Source organism: Delphinapterus leucas, chromosome 17, assembly GCF_059928025.1.
Source record: "Delphinapterus leucas isolate spDelLeu-1000000601 "Yukka" chromosome 17, BTC_Dleu_Yukka2, whole genome shotgun sequence".
NCBI classification, from domain to species: Eukaryota; Metazoa; Chordata; class Mammalia; order Artiodactyla; family Monodontidae; genus Delphinapterus; species Delphinapterus leucas.
Window position 1 is genome coordinate 71,600,668 of NC_143145.1, and position 20,610 is coordinate 71,621,277.

General features: G+C 42.5%; 2 protein-coding genes across 2 annotated transcripts in view; both read right to left on the reverse strand.

Moving 5' to 3' along the window:
- Positions 1 to 3,094: 3,094 nt before the first annotated feature.
- Positions 3,095 to 8,244, reverse strand: LOC149747051 (uncharacterized). Its single transcript, XM_089898596.1, is given in 2 exon segments — positions 3,095 to 5,698; positions 8,226 to 8,244. Coding segments are annotated over 2 exon segments (855 nt in total). The 3' UTR covers positions 3,095 to 4,862.
- Positions 8,245 to 16,743: 8,499 nt separating this feature from the next.
- The window catches only part of LOC111185593 (extracellular sulfatase Sulf-1), a 115,432-nt gene continuing 111,565 nt past the window's right edge, over positions 16,744 to 20,610 (reverse strand). Inside the window, exons 15-18 of the mRNA XM_089899051.1 lie at positions 20,478 to 20,572; positions 19,886 to 19,951; positions 18,762 to 18,934; positions 16,744 to 16,885 (exon numbers count right to left, since the gene is read on the reverse strand). Coding sequence (XP_089755177.1) covers positions 16,797 to 16,885; positions 18,762 to 18,934; positions 19,886 to 19,951; positions 20,478 to 20,572 — 423 coding nt within the window. The 3' untranslated portion in view covers positions 16,744 to 16,796. The remainder of the gene's footprint in view (positions 16,886 to 18,761; positions 18,935 to 19,885; positions 19,952 to 20,477; positions 20,573 to 20,610) is intronic.

The window sequence follows — 20,610 nt, forward strand, 5'->3', positions numbered from 1 at the left end:
AATGAAAGATGGATGAGATTAAGGTGGGGAATGGGGTTATGGCCCAGGAGGGTAAATGAAAAATTAGAGAAAAATTTAGACCTGGGAAGGTGCTACTTATCCAGGGGAAGCTGGTAGTGAGAGGTTGGTGGAGAGTGGAACAAGTGGGTGGATGGAAGGAGGAAGCTTCTAGAGGGGACAAAAATCACTGGAGATTTCTGAACAGAAGGCTGAGACCTGAGCCATGGCAGTGAGTATGGATGTGTTAGAGACGGAGGGGCAGGAGGTGGGAAAGGGGCTTAGGCAGCTCTTACACCTTTTGCTGCAGCCTCTATAGGAAGTCACAGAGGCCTAATAAACACTAGGGTATAAAGGAGGGAAGGAGTGAGGGAGGGAGGCATGGGGTTAAACAGAAAGAAAAGTGGCGAAGAAGTAGGGAGGGGAGGGGAAACAGGGAAGCAGGGAGGGGGAGAGGAGGAAAGTCAGGGAAGAGGCTTTTTCTAACATTACCCACCCTGCCCCTTCAAGGGAGGGCACAAACCCAAAGAAGAATTCCTGCCAGAACAGGTCGCTGTTGTTAATATAAGGGAAAGGAACACTGAAAGCCACTTTCGTGAAGATGATAAAATACCGGAGGATTTGAAGATTAGAAAATTCAATCGTGTGTGTTAACTTTGTAACATTTACAAAAAATTTTAAAAATAATTTTTTATTTTTGTAAAAAAATAATTTTTTTATTCTATGAAAAAATAAATTTTTCATTTGAGTTGATTAAAAACAAGAAAAAAGGAAGTCATGAGGCCTTAATGAACCAGGGTGGTGGACCATACTGAGGTATTAACTTCCTTAGGTATTTAAATTATCCATCAAAAATCTTTCTTTTCTATTAAAATAAATTTTGAAAATCTCAAGCAGAACTGGACTAATTTAGGGGAATTGAGGACCTTCTTATATCTGAGATCAAATCAGCTCTAAAGCAAATCCTAAAAAAGAAGCATTTAAAAATCTTTTTTAGAAGGTCAACATGTGTAGGTATGTCTGGCTTGGGGTGGGAGTGTGAAAGTGTGAAGTATTCATTCCTTCTCTCTTAACCAAAATTCCCTGCAGATGCTACCATCACAAGAATTTTTTTTTTTGGTGGTGGTATCTTAGTTCCCCAACCAGGGATTGAATCTGAGCCACAGCAGTGAAAGCATTGAGTCCTAACCACTGGACTGCCAGGGAATTTCCAGGATTTTTTTTTTAAAAAAGAAGGCTGGGAGGAGCCTCAGAGATGATCTCATTTGCATATGGCAAATAGGTTTTGTCTTGCGTGCCAACGCCAGTTCAGCAGTGTTGATAGTAGCTGGCTGCATTGAGGATTCTAAGGATACAAATGCTCTGGCTTAATGGAGAACTGTCCCGAAGAATTAGCACTGTCTTCCCTGGGCACATTTTGGGAAAAGCAGCACATATGCTATGCATTTGCCATCCTTGATTCAAACCTCTTATTTTATAGTCAAAGAAGCTGTGTTTGAGAGGTTATGTAACTTTTCCAAGCTCACACAGATAGGAAAAACTAGAGTGTGCAGTGAAGTTAGTCTTGTCTAATTTCATGTCCGTTGTTCTTTCCACTATTCGTTACCAAATGCGGTCCCACTGTGGCCTCTCTTTTCACTAATTTGGTGTGTGTGTGTGTGTGTGTGTGTGTGTGCGTGCACACGTGCGTCCATGGGTCTTGGAATGGAGAAAGTGGAGAGGACTGGCCCTCACCTCTGCTAAATCTCTTTCTCTTCTAAATCTGTGGGGAATGCACAGATGGGAATCAGCTCAGCCCTTCTGAGCATCAGCTTCCTCGGGGATCAAATGCGACCCAGTGGCCAGCCAATCTCTAAGGGCCCTTCGAGATCTGAAATAGTCTCTCTCGTACCCTTTACACAGAGTAGCTACTCCAGGAATAGTTATTGAACTACAATGGAATTCCCTCCAGGATAGCAGCATTTGGCAGCATTTCACATTTTATAGGAAAGGAACAAGGAGGGAGGCACAGTGATGTGTCTTCGGACAACACTATTATCTGGGATTCTTCTCTCGATGAAACTGTGGTGTTTTGGACTGAACTGTGTCCCCTCAAAATTCATATATTGAAGCCCTAATCCCCTGTGTGACTACATCTGGAGAGAGGACCTTTAAAGAGGTAAAGTTAAACGAGGTCCTAAGGGTAGAGCCCTGATCCGACCTATATGACTAGTGTTTTTATCAGAAGAGACCCCCGAGATGGGTATGCACAGAGAAAAAGGCCATGTGAGGACACAGGAGAAAGTGGCTCTCTGCCGGCCAAGGAGAGAGGCCTCTCGAGAAACCAAACCTGCTGAGAGCTTGGCCTTGGACTTCCGGTCTCCATAACTGTGAGAAAATAAATTTCTGTTGTTTAAGCCACCCAGTCTGTGGTATTCTGTTATGGCAGCCCTACCAAACTAATACAGATGGTTTCCTTAATTATCCAAGGATGGAACTGGTGATCCCAAAGTCCTTTGCTTTTTTCCTTTATTATTAACCTTCTGAGCTCTGGCCATTTCACAGACTGTTAGCGTCTCTATCTGAAGGGGACAAAGCTCCTCAGGAGATCTGGAGCAGAAGGAAGTGCATGGAATTTGTCAATCAGAACACTTGAGGTTTTGGAAGGTGGCGAGGTCTCCACCCAAATTCATGGTCTCCAAAGAACCCAAACTTCCTTCGGAGGGGGCCGGGGGTCCTGTCCTCTTGCTTTTGAAAAACTACATTTTTGCTGCCCAGGACCGGCTACATGATTTGCAGGTTCAGTGAAAAATGGAAACATGGGGCCCCTTGTTCAAAAACGATTGAGTATTTCAAGACGGCAACAGTAGAGAAATTAACCCAGCGCTGGCCCAGTGCAGCTGCCCAGATGCCTGCCCGGGAAGCGGCCCTCAGGTTGCCTCTGCCACATCCCACCGGACAGCAGTGAGGCAAATCCATGTGGAAATCATTAATCTGAGAGTGTTCTATAACACACTGACTTTGGATCAATTTTACAAGTAAGGCTAATGTTTAATCATGTATTGGTACATTGAGATCAGGACTCCAGTTTACTTGCAAGGAATGAGTATACCAAAAAACTTGGTTAGGGGCTTCCCTGGTGGCACAGTGGTTGAGAGTCCGCCTGCTGATGCAGGGGACACGGGTTCGTGCCCCGGTCCGGGAAGATCCCACATGCCGCGGAGCGGCTAGGCCCGTGAGCCATGGCCGCTGAACCTGCGCGTCCGGAGCCTGTGCCCCGCAATGGGAGAGGCCACAACAGTGAGAGGCCTGTGTAACGCAAAAAAAAAACTTGGTTAAGTTCATTTTGCTGAAACAGGTAAAGTTTAAACACCTTTTATTTCAAGAAATAGTGCTTCTAGACTTTCCTGAAGCCAGAATTGTTCTATAAAAGTATCACAGAATATTACACAAGATTAAAAAACACAGTATGCTTCCTAATAACTTGAAACCTTTTTACAAAGCACATCATTCATGACCATAAATATGTTTCATCTGTCATTCAGCCGGTGACACACACATCTGATAAAGAGCTAGTTAATTTTAACATATGTACAGAGTCTATGATAAAGACTTAAAGTTATCAAAAGATTCAACTATAACATATTAAATTGCTTTAAAAGAGTTCACCTTAAACACGTAAAGGAAACATAATTTACCTATGCGTTTGAATCATCTAAAAATAAAACAAAAATTACTGTTAAGCTAAAAAAAAACTTCTTGGGAAGCTGGCTAGGATACTGGTAACTTTCAATGAGGTAATAATCGTTTTGCTGGTATTTAAACATCTAATACATGACAAGAATATTTTCAAGAACACAGAATTTCAAAAGCAGTTTTGAATTATGCTTTTAAAAAATCAGAACCTAGTGAAGGCCTTAAAAATAATCACACAACACATACGGTGCATTTAAATTATGAAACATTCATGAGTTTGTTTTACTGAAAGAGTTCCTTATATAAATTCATAACTAGATATATTTTCTTAACACTTAAGCTTATTAGCCAAGTCAAGAAAACAAAACAAAGATGAAAAAAAAGTCTTCAGTCCTTTTATGCTGTTAAGAAAATAATAAAAATTTAGCAATTTTAAGCATATGGTGAACACTTTGAGGCTAGGCACAGAGTAAGCAGGCAATCTTTGTTTTGTTTATTTATTTTTACTGCCAACATCCTTAGCCATGCCTTTCTGTTAATCAGTTTTAGCAAGTAGAGGTAAAACACATGCATTATTTTCTGGCAAAAGCGTATGTTGAACAATATGTGATCCATACTGTGTGTCACCCTTGGGGGTCCATTTTCCTTTGTCACACTGAGAGCAAGCAGTGAGACTGACAAGTCTGGAAAAAAAATAAGACTAACCAAATAGACATGGCATTCCGATCTCAAAGTGCAAAATCACTGAGCTAAAAACGAGGGCCTTGAAAAATTCCAGTGGTTAAAAATGAATCAAAACCACACTTCGCAGGCCGTGGAAAATGGATTGAGATTTCACCGATGATGTCAAGTTTCAGAAACTCAGAAAGGCACAATTCTAGCCATCTTGGTTGGATAACATTTATATACTCATGTCCCTACAACTTTCAAAAGATAATACTGTTTTAGTACCCCCCAAACAATCAAAACCCCACAAATCCACCCGTCTTTCTACTCTGGACGAATAGCGACTAAGGACAGAGTCCCTGGGCGCGTACCGCTCGCACGCGCACTTGACTTCCGCTGCACGGGTGTACCCGGGGGAGGACCCGGGGGAGTTTGGAATGTCGGTTGTCATGATTGCCTTTATTAGTTTACTAAGAAAAAGTTAAAAAAAGAAATACTGTGTTTAGGGTAAGGTAACATGGCATCTAATAGGAGGAGACTGGAAAGGAGACACCGCCTTCCGGGCTCTGTAAGTCCCGCCTCCTGTGACTCTTCTCCACCTGGTCTGACATCCTGTCTTGGCTGCAGGAGGAAATAGGCTGCTCCTATTGGCGGACGCTTTGATCCCGATGAATGGAGTCAACATCAGGATGCGCGGTAAGATGCAGCCGAACTTCAGAAGCATCTTCTCTTGGAGGACCATCCTGGGGAAGTCCCTTCTGGTGCCTGGGCCCGGGCTGCACCAGCTCCGTCGTCGTGCCATCGCCGCTGAAATCAGTTTCAAGAAGATTGCCCTCTTCATGCTCCAACCACTTGTCAGTTTTATGATTTCTCCAGTGTTCAGAATTCAAACGATTAACTTCGGGCATGTCGTTATTCCATTCAAGTTCACTCTCAGGGCTGAATGTTGGTCGGTTGGAATGCAGGGTGGGAAGGTCAGCCGGCAAGGTCAAAGGAGGTGCTTCCCCAACCCTATGCCTCGGGTCTTCATCTGACTCTGCTGGTGCCGAAAGCTCAGCAGACATAGCCAGGAACCCATCACTTCGAGCACTTTTAGTCTCATTTGCTTTATTTTGCTCATGGTGACTGTTCAACAGTGCAAATACTCTATCTGCAGCCTTCACGTGATTAGTCCAGTCAACCAGACTAAGTCTATAGTTTGGTCTGTCCTCGTAGATGCTTCCATTCACACTGTATAGATCCTCCAGGCCTTGCCAGTTGACGTCTGCAGTGAGACTGGGCTGACTAACCTTCCCATCCGTCCCATAACTGTCCTCTGTGAAAAGAGATGAAGGTGGATCCTCAGTGGAGAAAATATTTCCTACTTACTGGCTAAATAACGTACATTGTTTTTGCGGTACAAGTCAATTTGAAATAAAACACTAAAAAGTATGTTTCCCTAGTAATTTGTTGTCAAGGAGGGGCCAAAGGTTACAAAAGTGACTGAATGATAATGAAATTTGGAAAGAAGATCGAATGAGTGAGAACTTCTATGACCAGGCTTGGCTGGTACTGGAGATACACTGGTATTACCGGTCAGGGGGCTTATGTTTTACTCCTGGCTCTACTCAAGTCTCCTGTGCAATCAGGAAGTCAAGTGAATGAGTCTCTCTGAGTCTTGGTCCCTCATCTGCCACATGTGGGAATAGTTGTGTGATAAAATCTTTACTACTTATATAGGGCTGCTGGATGAATGCCCTGGTGGCGCAGTGGTTGAGAGTCCGCCTGCCGATGCAGGGGTCACGGGTTCGTGCCCCAGCCCGGGAATATCCCACATGCCGCGGAGCGGCTGGGCCCGTGAGCCATGGCCGCTGGGCCTGCGCGTCCGGAGCCTGTGCTCCGCAACGGGAGAGGCCACAACGGTGGGAGGCCCGCGTACCGCAAAAAAAAAAAAAAAAAAAGTCAAAGTAATTTAATGTAATGGGCAACGCTTAGTAAGATATTTTTATTTTATATTCCCTGACACTCAGTATAAAAACACATTTGAATGCAATTAAACTCTTCACAGTAAATGGATCTATTTCTTTGATTGCTTTTTTGCCCTAAAAGTTCTATCCTTTACATAAATCAATCATTGAGTGGTTTTTCACAGCATGCAAAGAATACACCAGCTTTCTCTCTCTCGGATTTTTCTACATCACTAATATGACTATAGTTCTGCAGAAAACAACAGCTTTTCTCTAGGTGCGCCCAAGAATGCAATGAACTACCCACAAAGCAATACAGATTAGCAGGAAGAGTGAGTAAAACTATACAAAACCCACACCCTTAGTATAACCAGAAGATAGAGAATTCTAGAATCTTCAAATCACCTGTAAGTGAGAAAAAAGTTAATACCAAGTCCCAGTAGAGCTGTATGTCACACTTTGGGCACCAGCCCTGGGAAGATTGCATACAAGAGAAAAGAAGAAAGAGAGAATGAAGTCAAAAATGGATTTGAAACCATTGCTGGAAAGAATGTTAACCTGAAGTATAAAACACTGTAGAGTCTTGGTAAATCGCGGTACTGACAAATGAGGAAAAGACCTAGAAGGGCACATGAATCGAGGTGGCAGTCTTGAAAGGCATCATTTCAGGGAGAAGAGGAGACAAAGGAAGAGAGAAACAGCCTTTGGAAACTGGCAATAAAGGAAAAAGGAAGCCAAAGGGGGGAAATTTCAGGTCCTGCAAGAAAAAGAGAGAAACAAAGAGATTTGAGGACACACAACCTCTTACAATCCCATCCCCCAATAATAAGAAAATAAAAAAGTAAAAAGAAAGTATAATTGGTTACACAGAAAAGGATCTTCTTAAACCAGACATCTTGTAAATACTTGAAGTCCATGAAATTAATAGAAGCAGTCTAAATATAAACAATATTATTAGAAGAGAAAATAGAAAATAAGAACAAAAAGTCTACCATCTTATGAAAATGCCCCTGCCAAAATAAACCGTAAAGTGAAGACAACCACAACGTAACAAGGCTAAGTAAATTGAACCTTCTCAATCAAGCATCCAAGGATGTAAAAGTCACCTTAAATCAGAAATTAAAGTAGGAGCCAAGGATCATATATTCAGTCAAGCTCTCCTTCAAGTATCAAGGCTACAGAAAAACAGATTCAAACATGTAAGGGTGCAGAGAATACTGCACACATCAGTTCATCTTGAGCAGAGTCTCCTAGAGGATGAGTTTCATTCATCCAAGAAATCACTGGGGAAACTTCAGCAAAAGGATTGATGGTGAGCACTTAACACGTTTATCAGATCCAGGAGTAAACCAAAATTAATGAGGTAGAGAACAGAAAAAAATGACATATCTAATTAATAAATCAAAATCCTGGTTCTTTAAAAAAAAGGATCAAAACAGATAGTCATTAGCTTACCTAATTAAGAAAAAGGGGAGAAATTTCAAATATACAAAATAGAAAATGACAAGGGAGAAATAATCATTGACATATACAAAATTTAAAACGCAAGCAACTATGTGCAGACATTAAAGTGAACAGATTGGAAAATCTAGATGAAACACATAATTGTCTAGGAAAATACATTTTATTGAAATTGACCCAATAGAGATAGAAAGCTTACACAGAACAATTTCCAAAGAAGGAAAAGAAAGGTTTATAACCTTTATATAAGTTTATAAGAACTACTATAGGAAATTTCTATCAGTCTTGTAAGAATTACACTACAAAGAAGCACCAGGTCTCTATGATTTCACAGGAGAGTTTTACTAAACCTTCAAGGAAAAGAGAATCTCAATGCTCTACAATGTGTTCCAGAGCATAGAAGATCGAAGAACACTTTCAAACTTTTTAACGAAGCAAGTATAACATTGTTAGCTGTGGTAGGCAGAATAGTGGACTCACCCCCCAAAGATGTCCACATTCCTAATCCCTGGAAACTGGGTATGTTGCCTTACATGGCAAAATGGACTTTGCAGATGCAAATTAAGTTATGGATTTTGAGATTGGCGGGGGTGGGGGGGGCGGGGTTATCCTGGAGCAGCCAGGTGGGGCCGATGTAATCCCAGAGGTCTTTTTTAGAAAAAAGGGAGGCAGGAGAGTCAGAAAATGTGACCTCGGAAGCAAAGGGATGTGTATGTTGGCGGGGGTGGGGTAGAGGTAGGTATTGAGATTTGAAGACGCTACATTTTCAGCTTTGAAGCTGGAGGAAAGGGCCATGAACAAGGAATGCAGGCAGCTTCTAGAAGCTGGAAAAAGCAAGGAAATGGATTCTTCCCTAGAGCCCCCAGAAAGAACGTAGACCAGCTGATAGCTTGATTTTAGCCCAGTAAAACCCATTTCAGCCCAGTAAAACCCATTTCAGACTTCTGACTTCTAGAAAAGTCAGAGAATAAATCTGTGTTGCTTTAAGGCACTGGGGTAGTTATAAGAGTAATAGGAAACCAGTATAATACCTAAAAAGAGAATGCTAGCATAAACAGAAAGACAATTTCAGACTGAAATCATTTATTAAGATGCAAAAATCCTAAATATTAGTGAAGAGAATTCAATACTATATTAAGAAAATAACACATGATGACCTACTGCAATGGAAAGTTGGTTCATTCTTAGCAAGTCTATTAATACAATATACCATATTAGTAGATCTAAAGAGAAAAATGATCTGCATATCTCCATAGATGCTGAAAAGGCTTTTGACAAATTCAACACTCATTATTGATAAAAACACTAAAAAAAGAATTGATGACTATTTCCCTAACATGATAAAAATGTAAATATCTTAGTCCTAAACATGCTTCTCACTTCATGGGAAAATCCTGAAAGTCTTTTCATTAAGAACAGGGACAAGGTCACATTGTACTGAAAGCATTAGTTTATCCAATTAGATAAATCAGAGACACACAAGTGGGAAAAGAAGCAAAGCTATCTCTACTTGCAAATGTATGGTAGTGTATCTGGAAAATCCAAGAAAATCCATGACAAAGTTAACTCAAAAAAAAAAAATTTTAAAGGTAGCAGGATGTAAAGTTAATATACAGAACCCAATAGCCCTCATATACACAAACAATAATCAAGTAGAGGTTTTAAGGATGGAGGAAAACCCTATTTACAATAGTAACAAAGAAGATAAAGTACTTATAAATAAACTTAATAAGAATGTGCAAAACCTTTAAGAAAATACTTTTAAAAGCTCCTGAAAGACCCATAAGTATACTTAGCCAGATGGAAAGATGTCCTTTGCTCTTGGATAGAAGACTCGGCATCATAAAGATATAAATTCTTCCCAATAGCTAATACTTTATAATAACTATAAATGGAGTATAACCTTTAAAAATTGTGAATCACTATAATGTATGCCTGTAACTTACATAATATTGTATATCAACTATACTTCAATAAAAAAAAAAAGTCTTCCTGATAATTCTTTCAGAAATCAGACAGAAAAATGGTCAAAGACATAACCAGATAATATACAAAATATGTAAAATGTCCTTTGAACTTTCAAAAATACGTGCAACTCTGCTCATAATAAGAGCAATACAAATTAAAACCATACTGCCATACCCTTTTTCTTTCTTATTTGATTGGAAAAAAATTAAAAAGCCTGACAGCTGTCAAAAGCAAACACTGTCATACACTGATGATGGGAATGTAACCCTTATGGAAGAGAATTTGGCAATATTTAATACATCCACATATGCATTTACCTGTTGATACAGTAATCCCACCAATTCATGACTAGGAATTTACTCTGAAGATATTCTCAACAACATGAAATTACACTTGCACAAGGCCCTTTATTGCAGTACTATTTGTAATTGTAAAATATGAAAATAACTGAATAATACATAAAAGAGCAGTTGAATAAATTATGCTTTTTGCAGTTTTGACTTTGGAGCTAGGTGAAGGCATTACATACTAAAAACCAAAATCAAATGAATAATGATGAAGATAGAAAAAACCTAAAATGGAATACAAACAAATAAACAAACCTTACTTTATTTCAAATGAATAACATAACCATAATCAAAGAGGGCGGGGCACAGAACAAGCCCAGATAACTTTGAACGTAGCACTGTTTTTTGTTAATCAAAAGAGAAACAATTGAAAAATACACTGAACTCCAGACAGCAGGTTTGTTTTTGCAGTAGTGTGATTTAGCAATTCTGAAATTGCTCTCTGTGTACCAGCAGCATTTAACAAATGACTTAATCCACTGGGGATAATGGAAACTGGATTTCAGTGCCTACCTGTCCCTCCGCGGCACACTTCTTTTCAGGGTGCAAACTGCACAGCAGCACCCAGGGCTCCTGGTCCTGACCCACACCTTTAACAGCCCTGACACAGGAACCCTCTTCGTCTTAGGAAGCCGACCTCACCTCCAGCCCCTTGAACTCCAAACCCTGGCTTTGACCCATCTCTTGGTATAGTGCCTTAAACAGAAAAGTTCAACAGTGCTAGCAAGGCAGCTTGAAAAGAAAACGGAGCCCTGAGATGTGACTGAGAGAAGAGACCCGGGGGCAGCTTCCTTAGGACAACACAGAGCAGGGCAGTGAAGGCTGTGTTTTTCCTGTCTGATCTCAAGAGGTTTGGATGGTTCAGAAAATGCATTCGTGTGCTGAACTCTGGGCTGCCAATGAGTGATGATGGAGATGGTGTTGGTGTTGATGAATATCTTTTTGTGTTCCTTATAAAATACAGTAGCATTCTTTTATCACTCATTACCCCCTTTCACATACCGCTTTCTTCATGTGAATGTTTTGGGCCCCCATATTATACCTGACTAATAATACCCATCATCATTGGGGCTTGCTATATGTTAGGCTCTGTTCTCAGCTTCTGACTAGTGAGGCTGGGATTTGAACTCAAGGCAGGGTGGCTTCAGTGTCTGTGCTCTAACCACAGTACTTTGCAGCCTCTAACACACAGCTATGCCACCCGTAACTGTCTACAAGGAACGCACTGTGGCCACAGGGGCAAATTAGTCAAAACAAGCAAAAGCGGTTCCTTAAAAACTAAAGGACCCAGTGATCCCATTCCTGGGCATATATTTGGAGAAAACTCTAATTTGAAAAAATACATGCAAGCCCATGTTCATAGCAACACTATTTACAATAGCCAAGACATGGAAGCAACCTAAATGTCCATCGACAGAGGAATGGATAAAGAAGATACGGTACATATACAACGGAATACTACTCAGCCACAAAAAAGAATGAAATAATGCCATTTGCAGCAACATGGGTGACCCTGGGGATTATCATACTAAGTGAAGTGAGTCAGACAGAGAAAGTCAAATACCATAAGATATCACTTATATGCGAAATCTAAAAAAGATACAAATGAACTTGTTTACAAAACAGAAACAGACTCACAGACATAGAAAACAAACTTATGGTTACAAAATGGGAAAGACGGAGGGGAGGGATAAATTAGGAGTATGGAATTAACAGAAACACACTACTATATATAAAATAGATAATCAACAGGACCTACTGTGTAGCACAGGGGACTCTACTTAATATTCTGTAATAACCTATACGGAAAAAGAATCTGAAAAAGAATATATGTATATACATGCATAAAACTGAAACACTTTGCTGTACACCAGAAACTAACACAGCATTGTAAACCAACTGTACTTCAATAAAAAGAAAAAGTCTACTTTACATTTGGAAAAAACAAACAAGCAAAAGCAATGTGGACAGAAGCATGGTCGCTGAGGGTGGGCACGACGTGGCCTGCAGGGTGTGGGACAAAAGGGGGCAGGAAGCAGCCATGCCAGCCTTAGGCTGCCAAGAAGTGACCGTGACCGCCAGCAGCTCATCAAAGGGTAGCGGTATCTGCTTTCACAGGCAATGGGAAAAATAAACGCCCCATCAACCTGTGGATCTGATTCTATTTTGCAACACAGAACTTATTACTTTCAACCCAAGCCAGCAATTATTTCCTGAGTAGAATGGGGGCCACTTTACTGAGCTGTGTCCCTACTCTGAGCTTGTCCTAACCGGGAAAGTGACCAGTGGGAATAAGCAAAGCGTTTCAGCTGCCCTGCCTCATGGACCTCCCACGCCAAAAAAAAAGGAAATTGAACAGGGAACAGACTGGCTTTTAAAAGACCTTCTAAATAAGCCTAAGGATTAATTTTCGAAAATTCACAAAACTGAAGGCAGTTTACAAACTCTTTTGTAGTCAGTCTCGTACAAAGTACATTTTCTAAAATATTCTTGAATTTTCAAATTTCAAATTCTTCAGGTGTGATTGTTCTCATTTTTCTCAAAGGCTTTTGTAATCAAATTGCATGATTCAAAATGCATTTTAATTAGTTTCCTAAAATAAATAAATAAAAATCGTAAAGAATCGAAGCTTCCAAAAACCCATTAGCGGTGCCGTCACGGGAGGGCTGTGGGCTGGTAAACTGGGACGGCAGTTTTTTCGGCCTTTCCACATCTGTTGCCTTTCAATCCAACAGGATGCAGTGGACGGGGGGAGCACATCAAGCACTGCCTTTGGGTGTCCAGTGAGAGCCCAGGTCTGACAGGTCGATGCCCTCCTGTTTCGTCATTTCCTGCCTGCGATGTGGATGGCAGCTGAAAGGTAGTTTGCCTCATGGATTATGAAATGGTGGAGTCTGAAAACGCCAGTCATTCTGAGTTAAAAAGGATCCTTAGATTTGTCCATTGGTAAGGAATTCAGAAGAAAAAAAAAAAAACAAAACAGGTAACACGAGGTTACCCTGCACACACATTTTCACTGGCCACATTACCAGGGAAGGGACGCCATGCCCTCAACAACTAAAGCTACCAAGGGTTTGCCCAAACGACCCCAGAAATGATGCATTTGGCCCCGTTTAGTGATGGTGGTGACAGGGATCAGGGTAGGGGGAGTCCCAGATCCTGTCCTTTACTCATGACTGGAGTGCAGTTAGCCATTCTTCATCTCAAAGCTGTCCAAGGATGGCTCGGTGAAGAAGAACTCTCTTCCTCATCTCTGACCAGACTTGTGTCTTAAATAACCCGTTAATACCCTTTTCCCTCTGTCATGACAGAAATAAAAGTGGGCCAGACGGAAAATCCCGAAGCTGTAGAACTGAGCGCATCATAAAATAACTTAAGTCAGTATCTAGTGTGAGGTCCACTGAAAATGCCCCACTTCAGAAATGTCTTAATGGGACCCCCGGGAAGCAGGTAGATCAGTCCTGGGGTGTGAGATGTTACCTCGTCAGCCCATAGCCTGGGGGAGACCCACGTAAGAGGGGGCTTTCCTGCTGTGTCTTACGTGTGCTGGTGCGGGGTACGCAGGGTGGGTGTGGAGGCAGAGTGAGGAAAGGAAAGGAGAAAGACAAGAGGGGAGAGAAAAAGAAGAGATAGAGAGACCGTTATCAAGGATCCTCAAAAGTCCAGCTTTCTCTGTCTTGTTTGCTTACACCTTCTCCGCCATCATTCAGCTTCTCATGGGACCAATGAACTGCCCTCTGAAAGGAGGAACCTGAGACCACAGCTCAGGAGGCTGGAGGAGGGGCAGGGGGGCCACCAGGGTGCCCCGGACAGGCGATAGTATTCTATTTCTTTGAGACAGTGTCAAGATGGGTGACACCAGTGAGGTCCATGTTCCTTTGATGAAAGTGTTTCTCCCAAGAGGATTCGTGAACTAAAGCAGTGACACATCCGTGCCTCAGTTTCCCCTCAGTAAAGTGGTAAGGACAGACCCCTCCTGCCCCACACGGCATGTTTCTGACAGGCCTGCTTGAAGTCTAAGCTTGGAGTAGAAGTTTCTGTGCAAGGGCTGCCACGGCCGCCAGGCATTCTGGGTCCCCCTCCCCGACCCCGGGGCACAGGGAGGTAAGCGTGATGGATGGGGGGCTGGAGGGGATAAGAGGGCTGGGCTGAGGGCCGTTCGTCAAGCTTTCATGTGTCAGGCACTATTGTCTCCAGGCTGTGCTGGGGCCTTTCTGCGAGACTTGATTCCAGATACCCTGACCCCGACTCCCACGCTTCCTATTCTCTCACCGCCACCCGGCAAAGCTTCTGAGCCCCATCACCGCTGCTTTCATCACCAAAGTTAATTAAAGACTGTGAACGAGGAAACGCCTTCTCTTTGCCCCAACTTTGGCTCTAGCGTGCTCTTAAAATTCCCGTGACGCCTTTCATGATTTTGACTTCATAGTTCATAAAATCTCTACCTCATTTCTGTGAAGGCTCTCCACCAAATCAACGTGTAAGCACCACCAGGAAAATAATCCTCCCCCCTTGTCCCCAGGGCTCCCGAAGGTCATTCTGTTTTCTCCCTCTTCACATCATTCCGTGCTTAAAAGCACCATCCAACAAGCAGTCAAGCACGGGACTGAGTGAATGCTCTGAGAGACATCTTGTTGTGACAATGAGTTGATTTAAAAGCAAAATGACAGATCTGTCCCCAGTGACACAAGACGGTGGAGAAAGCTGTTAGAACATGCATGCACCCCAAGCTACGCTCTGTACGACAAGGTGAGAAACAGAAATGAGTTAAAGTGGCTGAATCATGCAATGACTGGGAAAGAAGCTGCCAGGGAGAATAAAAAAGTGTGAATACCTGTGCAGGTCATAGCTTCCTCCATCTTTATTTCCTGATATAGGAAAATATAAGAGTAATTTATGTTAGCTTTACAACTCATAAAACCACCCACTGTGTCATGTTCCATGCACAACATCTAAACCCTAGAAATATATCGTGTGAAATACAGACAGTGCCGGAGCCCAACAGAGCTTTTCTATTAGACAGGTTCAAAATGAGGATGGAAAGCTATAAATAAAAAGGTTTAAGATAAAACGTATCAGGCTTCGCATGAAAAATGGGTGAGGGTGAGATAGGAAAGCCCGTTTCAAAGCGATAAAACGGTACTTCCCGAAGTCCATGTAAGTCTCAGGAATAGTTAACTTTTGGTTATTTTAGACAAAACACTTGGAAAAAAGGGCCAATAATCATCTCCCTCAGGAAGCGTCTAGAAGGTGGACAGGACTACTTGAAGCGTAACGGTAACAAGAGGTCCGCCTGGCGTGTCGTTCACCACTTAGAGACTCTATCAGGTTTCACTAAGTGGAGCTGCTATGTCATCACCAGTAGGAGTGCTATGTTCTTCAGGGCAGAAATATCCGGGTGTAATATTTCTAGTGCCTCTAATACTTGTTTCAATTTCCAGGCCTTAGGGGGCTTTTTTGGGGGTAAAATTTGAGGAAAAGGTCAACAGATAAGCAGGATATCTGAAAAGATTTAAGCTGAGTGGAGTCAGTGACCAAAAGACCTGGCTGGACTCTTCTGGCTGGCAACGAATTCCAATAAGGTTTTAACTGAGGGGTGGTGACTGACAGCTGTGATGGGACCGCCCACAGGATTTAGAATTTCCTCTGGGGTTCACAGCTTGAATGCCGTGAGGACCCTATAATGGTGGAAATGACAGGTGACGATGCTGATCATTTCAGGATGTGCCACTGCCCGCCCCCCTCCCCGCTGAGTCCCCCATCAAGGCTCATGGCTTGGGGAGCTGCTTACTTTTATTGCTGGTTCTGCAGGGGACCCACAGAGACACAGGCCCTTAAGGGCACTGAGAAAACTCAGCTGCCCAACAGAGGGTTTTTGCAAATTGCTCCCCACTGCCTTTGGGTCTAGCTCTTCACCCTTTTGGGGTTGGCATGCTGTGCCCTTGGCCAGCCTCAGCTCTTTCTCCTTCCTCCTATGGACAGCTGACATTTACATTTCCACAGGAATTATGAGAAAATAAGTATTCTCATTAACCAGGAAAGAGCTGGGACGGACCCTGAAAAGAACTGCATCTCCATGAGCCAAAGGAGAAATGAGTTTAACATTGCAGACCAGGGAGGGAACATCTGGCTGATTCCATACAGGCCCTCTTATACTTTCAGATCTCAAGACCACGTTGTGCTCAAACATCTCTAGTTTCAGATGGGAAATACTTGCAGAAGAAATCTAATTCAATGTGTCGTGGGCAGGGATCCAACTGGGGGAGTTCCAAACTCTGAGAAGCAGAAATAGGGCATTGTATGTTTCCATCCCAATTCTCTTAAAAAAGAATAGGATATCCTGGTTGGCCTAGAGTATATCTTATGACTGTTGACATCCATAACAAATAAACCCCCAATACTTTCATCCCGTTTTCCAGTGGACGCTTCCATCAGGAATTGAGGTTTACTAAGAGAATGGATCTTTGGGAGAGATGGAATGAAACACTCCCCAAATCTTCGGGGGTATTAAATTTTTCATTAGTGCGCCAGAGCTAAACTACAGAACAAAATATGTTTGGAATTGCCTGGCAAGTTTCCCCTGTAAGGATCCCAAACTAGACGTTTCTATGTCTTCTATCCCCAACTACATGTTTCAAAGGCAGAAAACTTGACAACAGAAAGAACTTACTATGGGACAAAAAAAATTTTTTTTTCCTTACCAACTTCTAGGCCCTTAGGTCTTGGGTTGCACTGCTTATACCCCTGACAGCTCCTGAGTTCCACCAGCTGCATGTGTAGCTGATTCAAAACGCCCCGTTCTATCGTGTGCACGGTATTTGTGAGCTGTGGATGAAGCGGCCAGGACAGTATCTTTAAGCTCACGTTCTGCTTATTCCATTTTCAATAAGCTTCATAAAACGAAAACATATTGACTTACCTGATAAGGATCAGTATTCATATCAAAATACTCCAAAAAGCCAGTGGCGAACTCACAGAAGAGAAAATTATGCGTGTCATTAACTGTCCGCAAACACCAGTAGGTGTTATTGTTAGAACTCGTGCAAGCACAGAAAGAGCCCACTGTCGGTAAGAAAGAAAAACAAAACGAAAAGAATGAGAAAACCCAGGAGCCCAGCCATTCCAGCGTTCCCTATCTTTACATTTCGAAGTTCACATTTTCTTTCTTGCAAATACTGTGCGTGTAGACGTGAAAAACAATGACATTTCTCCCCCTCTCTGTACAAATTTGCTGTGAGATTAGGTGAAGATGCAAAACAACAGTGGCAACCTAGGAGGGTGATGATAGGCTGAAGGCGAAGGTGAAGTTTCAGGCTCTTTTGTTTGCTGTCCCCTTAGCTCTGCGGGGCACTGTCTCCAAAACAGGGTGACTGAGTAGAGAACGGGAAGGAAAGTATCGGAACTCCTATTTATGGTTGTTTTAATTTTTTTTAAAGAGGGAAAAAATGGTTCCTTAATAAAAAGAGGGACCCAGTGCCTTAGCTTGCTCTGAATGTCAGATGGTCGCGTGTCACAAATGGTGCCTGGAAAGAGAGGGGATTCTGCAGTGTGGATGGGTTTGGAGGAGGCTTGAGCGCCGCTCAGTGGATTTAAGGATGACAAAATTTGTGATCTTTCAGACTCTCTACAACACTTGAACATGAGATGGACTGTCACCATGAACATCTTTTGTACGACGAAGAGGTCCACTGGTTGACTTGTAGAAAGTACGGGAAAGAGAGGTCCAATGAAAGCTTCTGCTACTCCCTCTGCCTGGGGTGCTGCACCCCCAACCCCTGTTCACATGATTCCTTCTCTCCACGCCTCAGGTTTCAGCTTCAATTTCACCTCTTCAGAAAGGCCCTTTATCCCTACCCTCTCTAAAAGGGACCCTTTTAAAAACTTTGATCACTGTTTCCTTCACAGCATTATTACAACTTGTAATTATTTTATTGATTTCATTTACTTTCTTTCTTTACCGCTCTTGGAATATAAGTGTCTTGAGGGCAGAGAAGGAGGTGTGTCTCGCTCATCGTGTGTCTCCCGTGCTCGGCCCAGAGCCTGATGGAGAACAGATCGCCAGCAAGCTCTGTGACCCTCAGATCCCCACATTCAAAGTTAAAGCTAGGCCTTTAAGAGTTCACTCAGCCTCGAGTATGTAAACATTATGTAAACATAACTGCAAACATAGACCCTGAAATCAAGATGCACCAAAACGGAAAGAGAAACAAAAATGATCACAAATAGGCCCTAGGTCTCCCCAAGGATGGTCTCTGGTTTCCTGGGAGTCTCCAAATCCCAGTTTGAGAAACACTGACCTGGACTTCAAGTGCAAGTCTCCATGCACTTGAAATAAAGCAGAAATGAAATATATTGGGGACAAAATTGTTCATCCATTTATTTAGTTCCTTAGTGGCAAAGCAGTCTTGCTGGGCCGGAAGTCGGTCAGGGGCTGGGTACTCTGTGAAATATCGTCAGGAGAAAAACCCACGGAGAGCTGGGCATTTTCAAACAAAACGTCAAAATAAAAATTTCTAAAGAAAAACGTAACTTTGGGCACAATGATTCTAGTTGTCAGTATAGACAATGATATGATGCTTTAATCTAGAATCTTTCTAGAGTCCTGGTTTCAAGCTGCTGAGTTCCTAGTCTAAGTGACCGGGCACGAGCTGCTGGCTGTTGGGACGGTGGCAGGAAGTGGCAGTTAGATGGGGCAACTCACAGTTCCAGAACGGCGCCGTCTGCCAGTGGTTGTTGTCATGCGTGAAGCAGGTGAGGCCAGGAAGGCTGCACTCCTCACCCTTCCGCTGCCGTTTCTTCTCCTTCCTCTCTTTCTTCCTCCTGCGGTTCTCCTTGAAAAGCTGCAGTTTGCTGTCTACTTCTTGAGCGGCTTCTCTGTTCCAATATAAGGGACTTTTTAATGATCAGAAAGCACTTTCTCAAGTAAAAATAGGATCGTTGCTATGAATCGCACACACATATTTTTAGGCATAAGATAGCAGACACACAATAATGGATGGCCTTACTTTTCCAGAGGGCCTCGAAACACAACATGTAAGCAATATTGAAGACAAACTCATGAAGTGACGCTCTTAGAATTTTACTGAATCTTAACAGGATTGACGTTTTCTTCCTATTGACATGCAAACATTGATGGAAATAAATGTCAACGTGAATCAGTAGATCCTGTTGGCCATGCCCTTTGGGCAAGTGACTTAACTTCCTGGTGGCCCGGTATCTATCAGCCATGAAGTCAATGATTGGTCGGATTAGATGACTTGAATTAGGTTTCTAAAATTCTCTGGACAAATCCTACAAAATAGGCTTGGAAAGAATTAAAAAAAACTTTTTTTTATTATCTTGATCTTTCCATGAAGGGCTCAAATTTTGTTGAGGCTCAAATATTAAATTCCCTTTACACGCACATTTTACGATTATTTTAAGAAGATGTCTTTTTCTTCCAACTTATAGAATTCAACACAATTGCGTGCTGCTCTGCAGAACACACAGACCTAATTCAGCGAGTCCACATCTCCTAATCACTGTCCACAGAAAGCAGTGCATGGAGTACAATCTAGATACCAGCCGATACACCAGCAGAGAGCACACACGCAATTAGAGCAGAACTTCAAATGATGCTCCCTCCTGGGATTCCAAAAATATCGATTGCCATGGTCCCTTGGCAAGACGTGTGCTTGTTTTCAACTTCTTGAGCTAATGCCCTCCCAGTTGCGTCTACTTTTCTTAAGCAGCACCACTTGGAACACAGGAGTCCCAGCAGCCTTTCAGAAAGGCCCTGCAAAAAGTCCTTCACTCCCAGCAAATGTGGCAAAAACAGTTACTTACTTGAATGGGTGAAGGTGGCTCTTTAATTTCTCTTGCTTTTTCACACCTTTCTCTTTGTTGTAATAGCTGCAGGCAAGAAGGTTGAAAAGTGAGTCTTCATAATTGTGCATTTGATCAAACAGTTGATTTATATAATGGAAGAAAAATACAAGGTAGGCAGTTATTTTGTTGTATGTAACAATCTTTTTTTTTTTTGCGGTACGCGGGCCCCTCACTGTTGTGGCCTCTCCCGTTGCGGAGCACAGGCTCCGGACGCGCAGGCCCAGCGGCCATGGCTAACGGGCCCAGCCGCTCCGCGGCATGTGGGATCCTCCCGGACTGGGGCACGAACCCGTGTCCCCTGCATCGGCAGGCGGACTCTCAACCACTGCGCCACCAGGGAAGCCCTGTAACAATCTTTTAAGTAAATGGGACTTTTTTTTTAAGCTTCTGCTTAGGTTTATGACGTGTTTAATCTGACATACATGGTTTAGATCATTACAATATATGATATCAATTTATTAAGCTTTCTATTGGTAAAAGAGAGAAACAAGCCTACTGTGCATCACTGCAGCTTGTGTGAAAATGAGACCATGGATGGACACACACCCACCTCTGTTTATTGCAGCCACACTCCTCAGGTTTCCTTCTCTTTAGATGTCCTCTCACCTCTCTTAAATTCTTAATTTTATCTTGCAAAGCCTCAATCTGGAAAACACGCACGTCAACCGCGGCATTTTAAGATC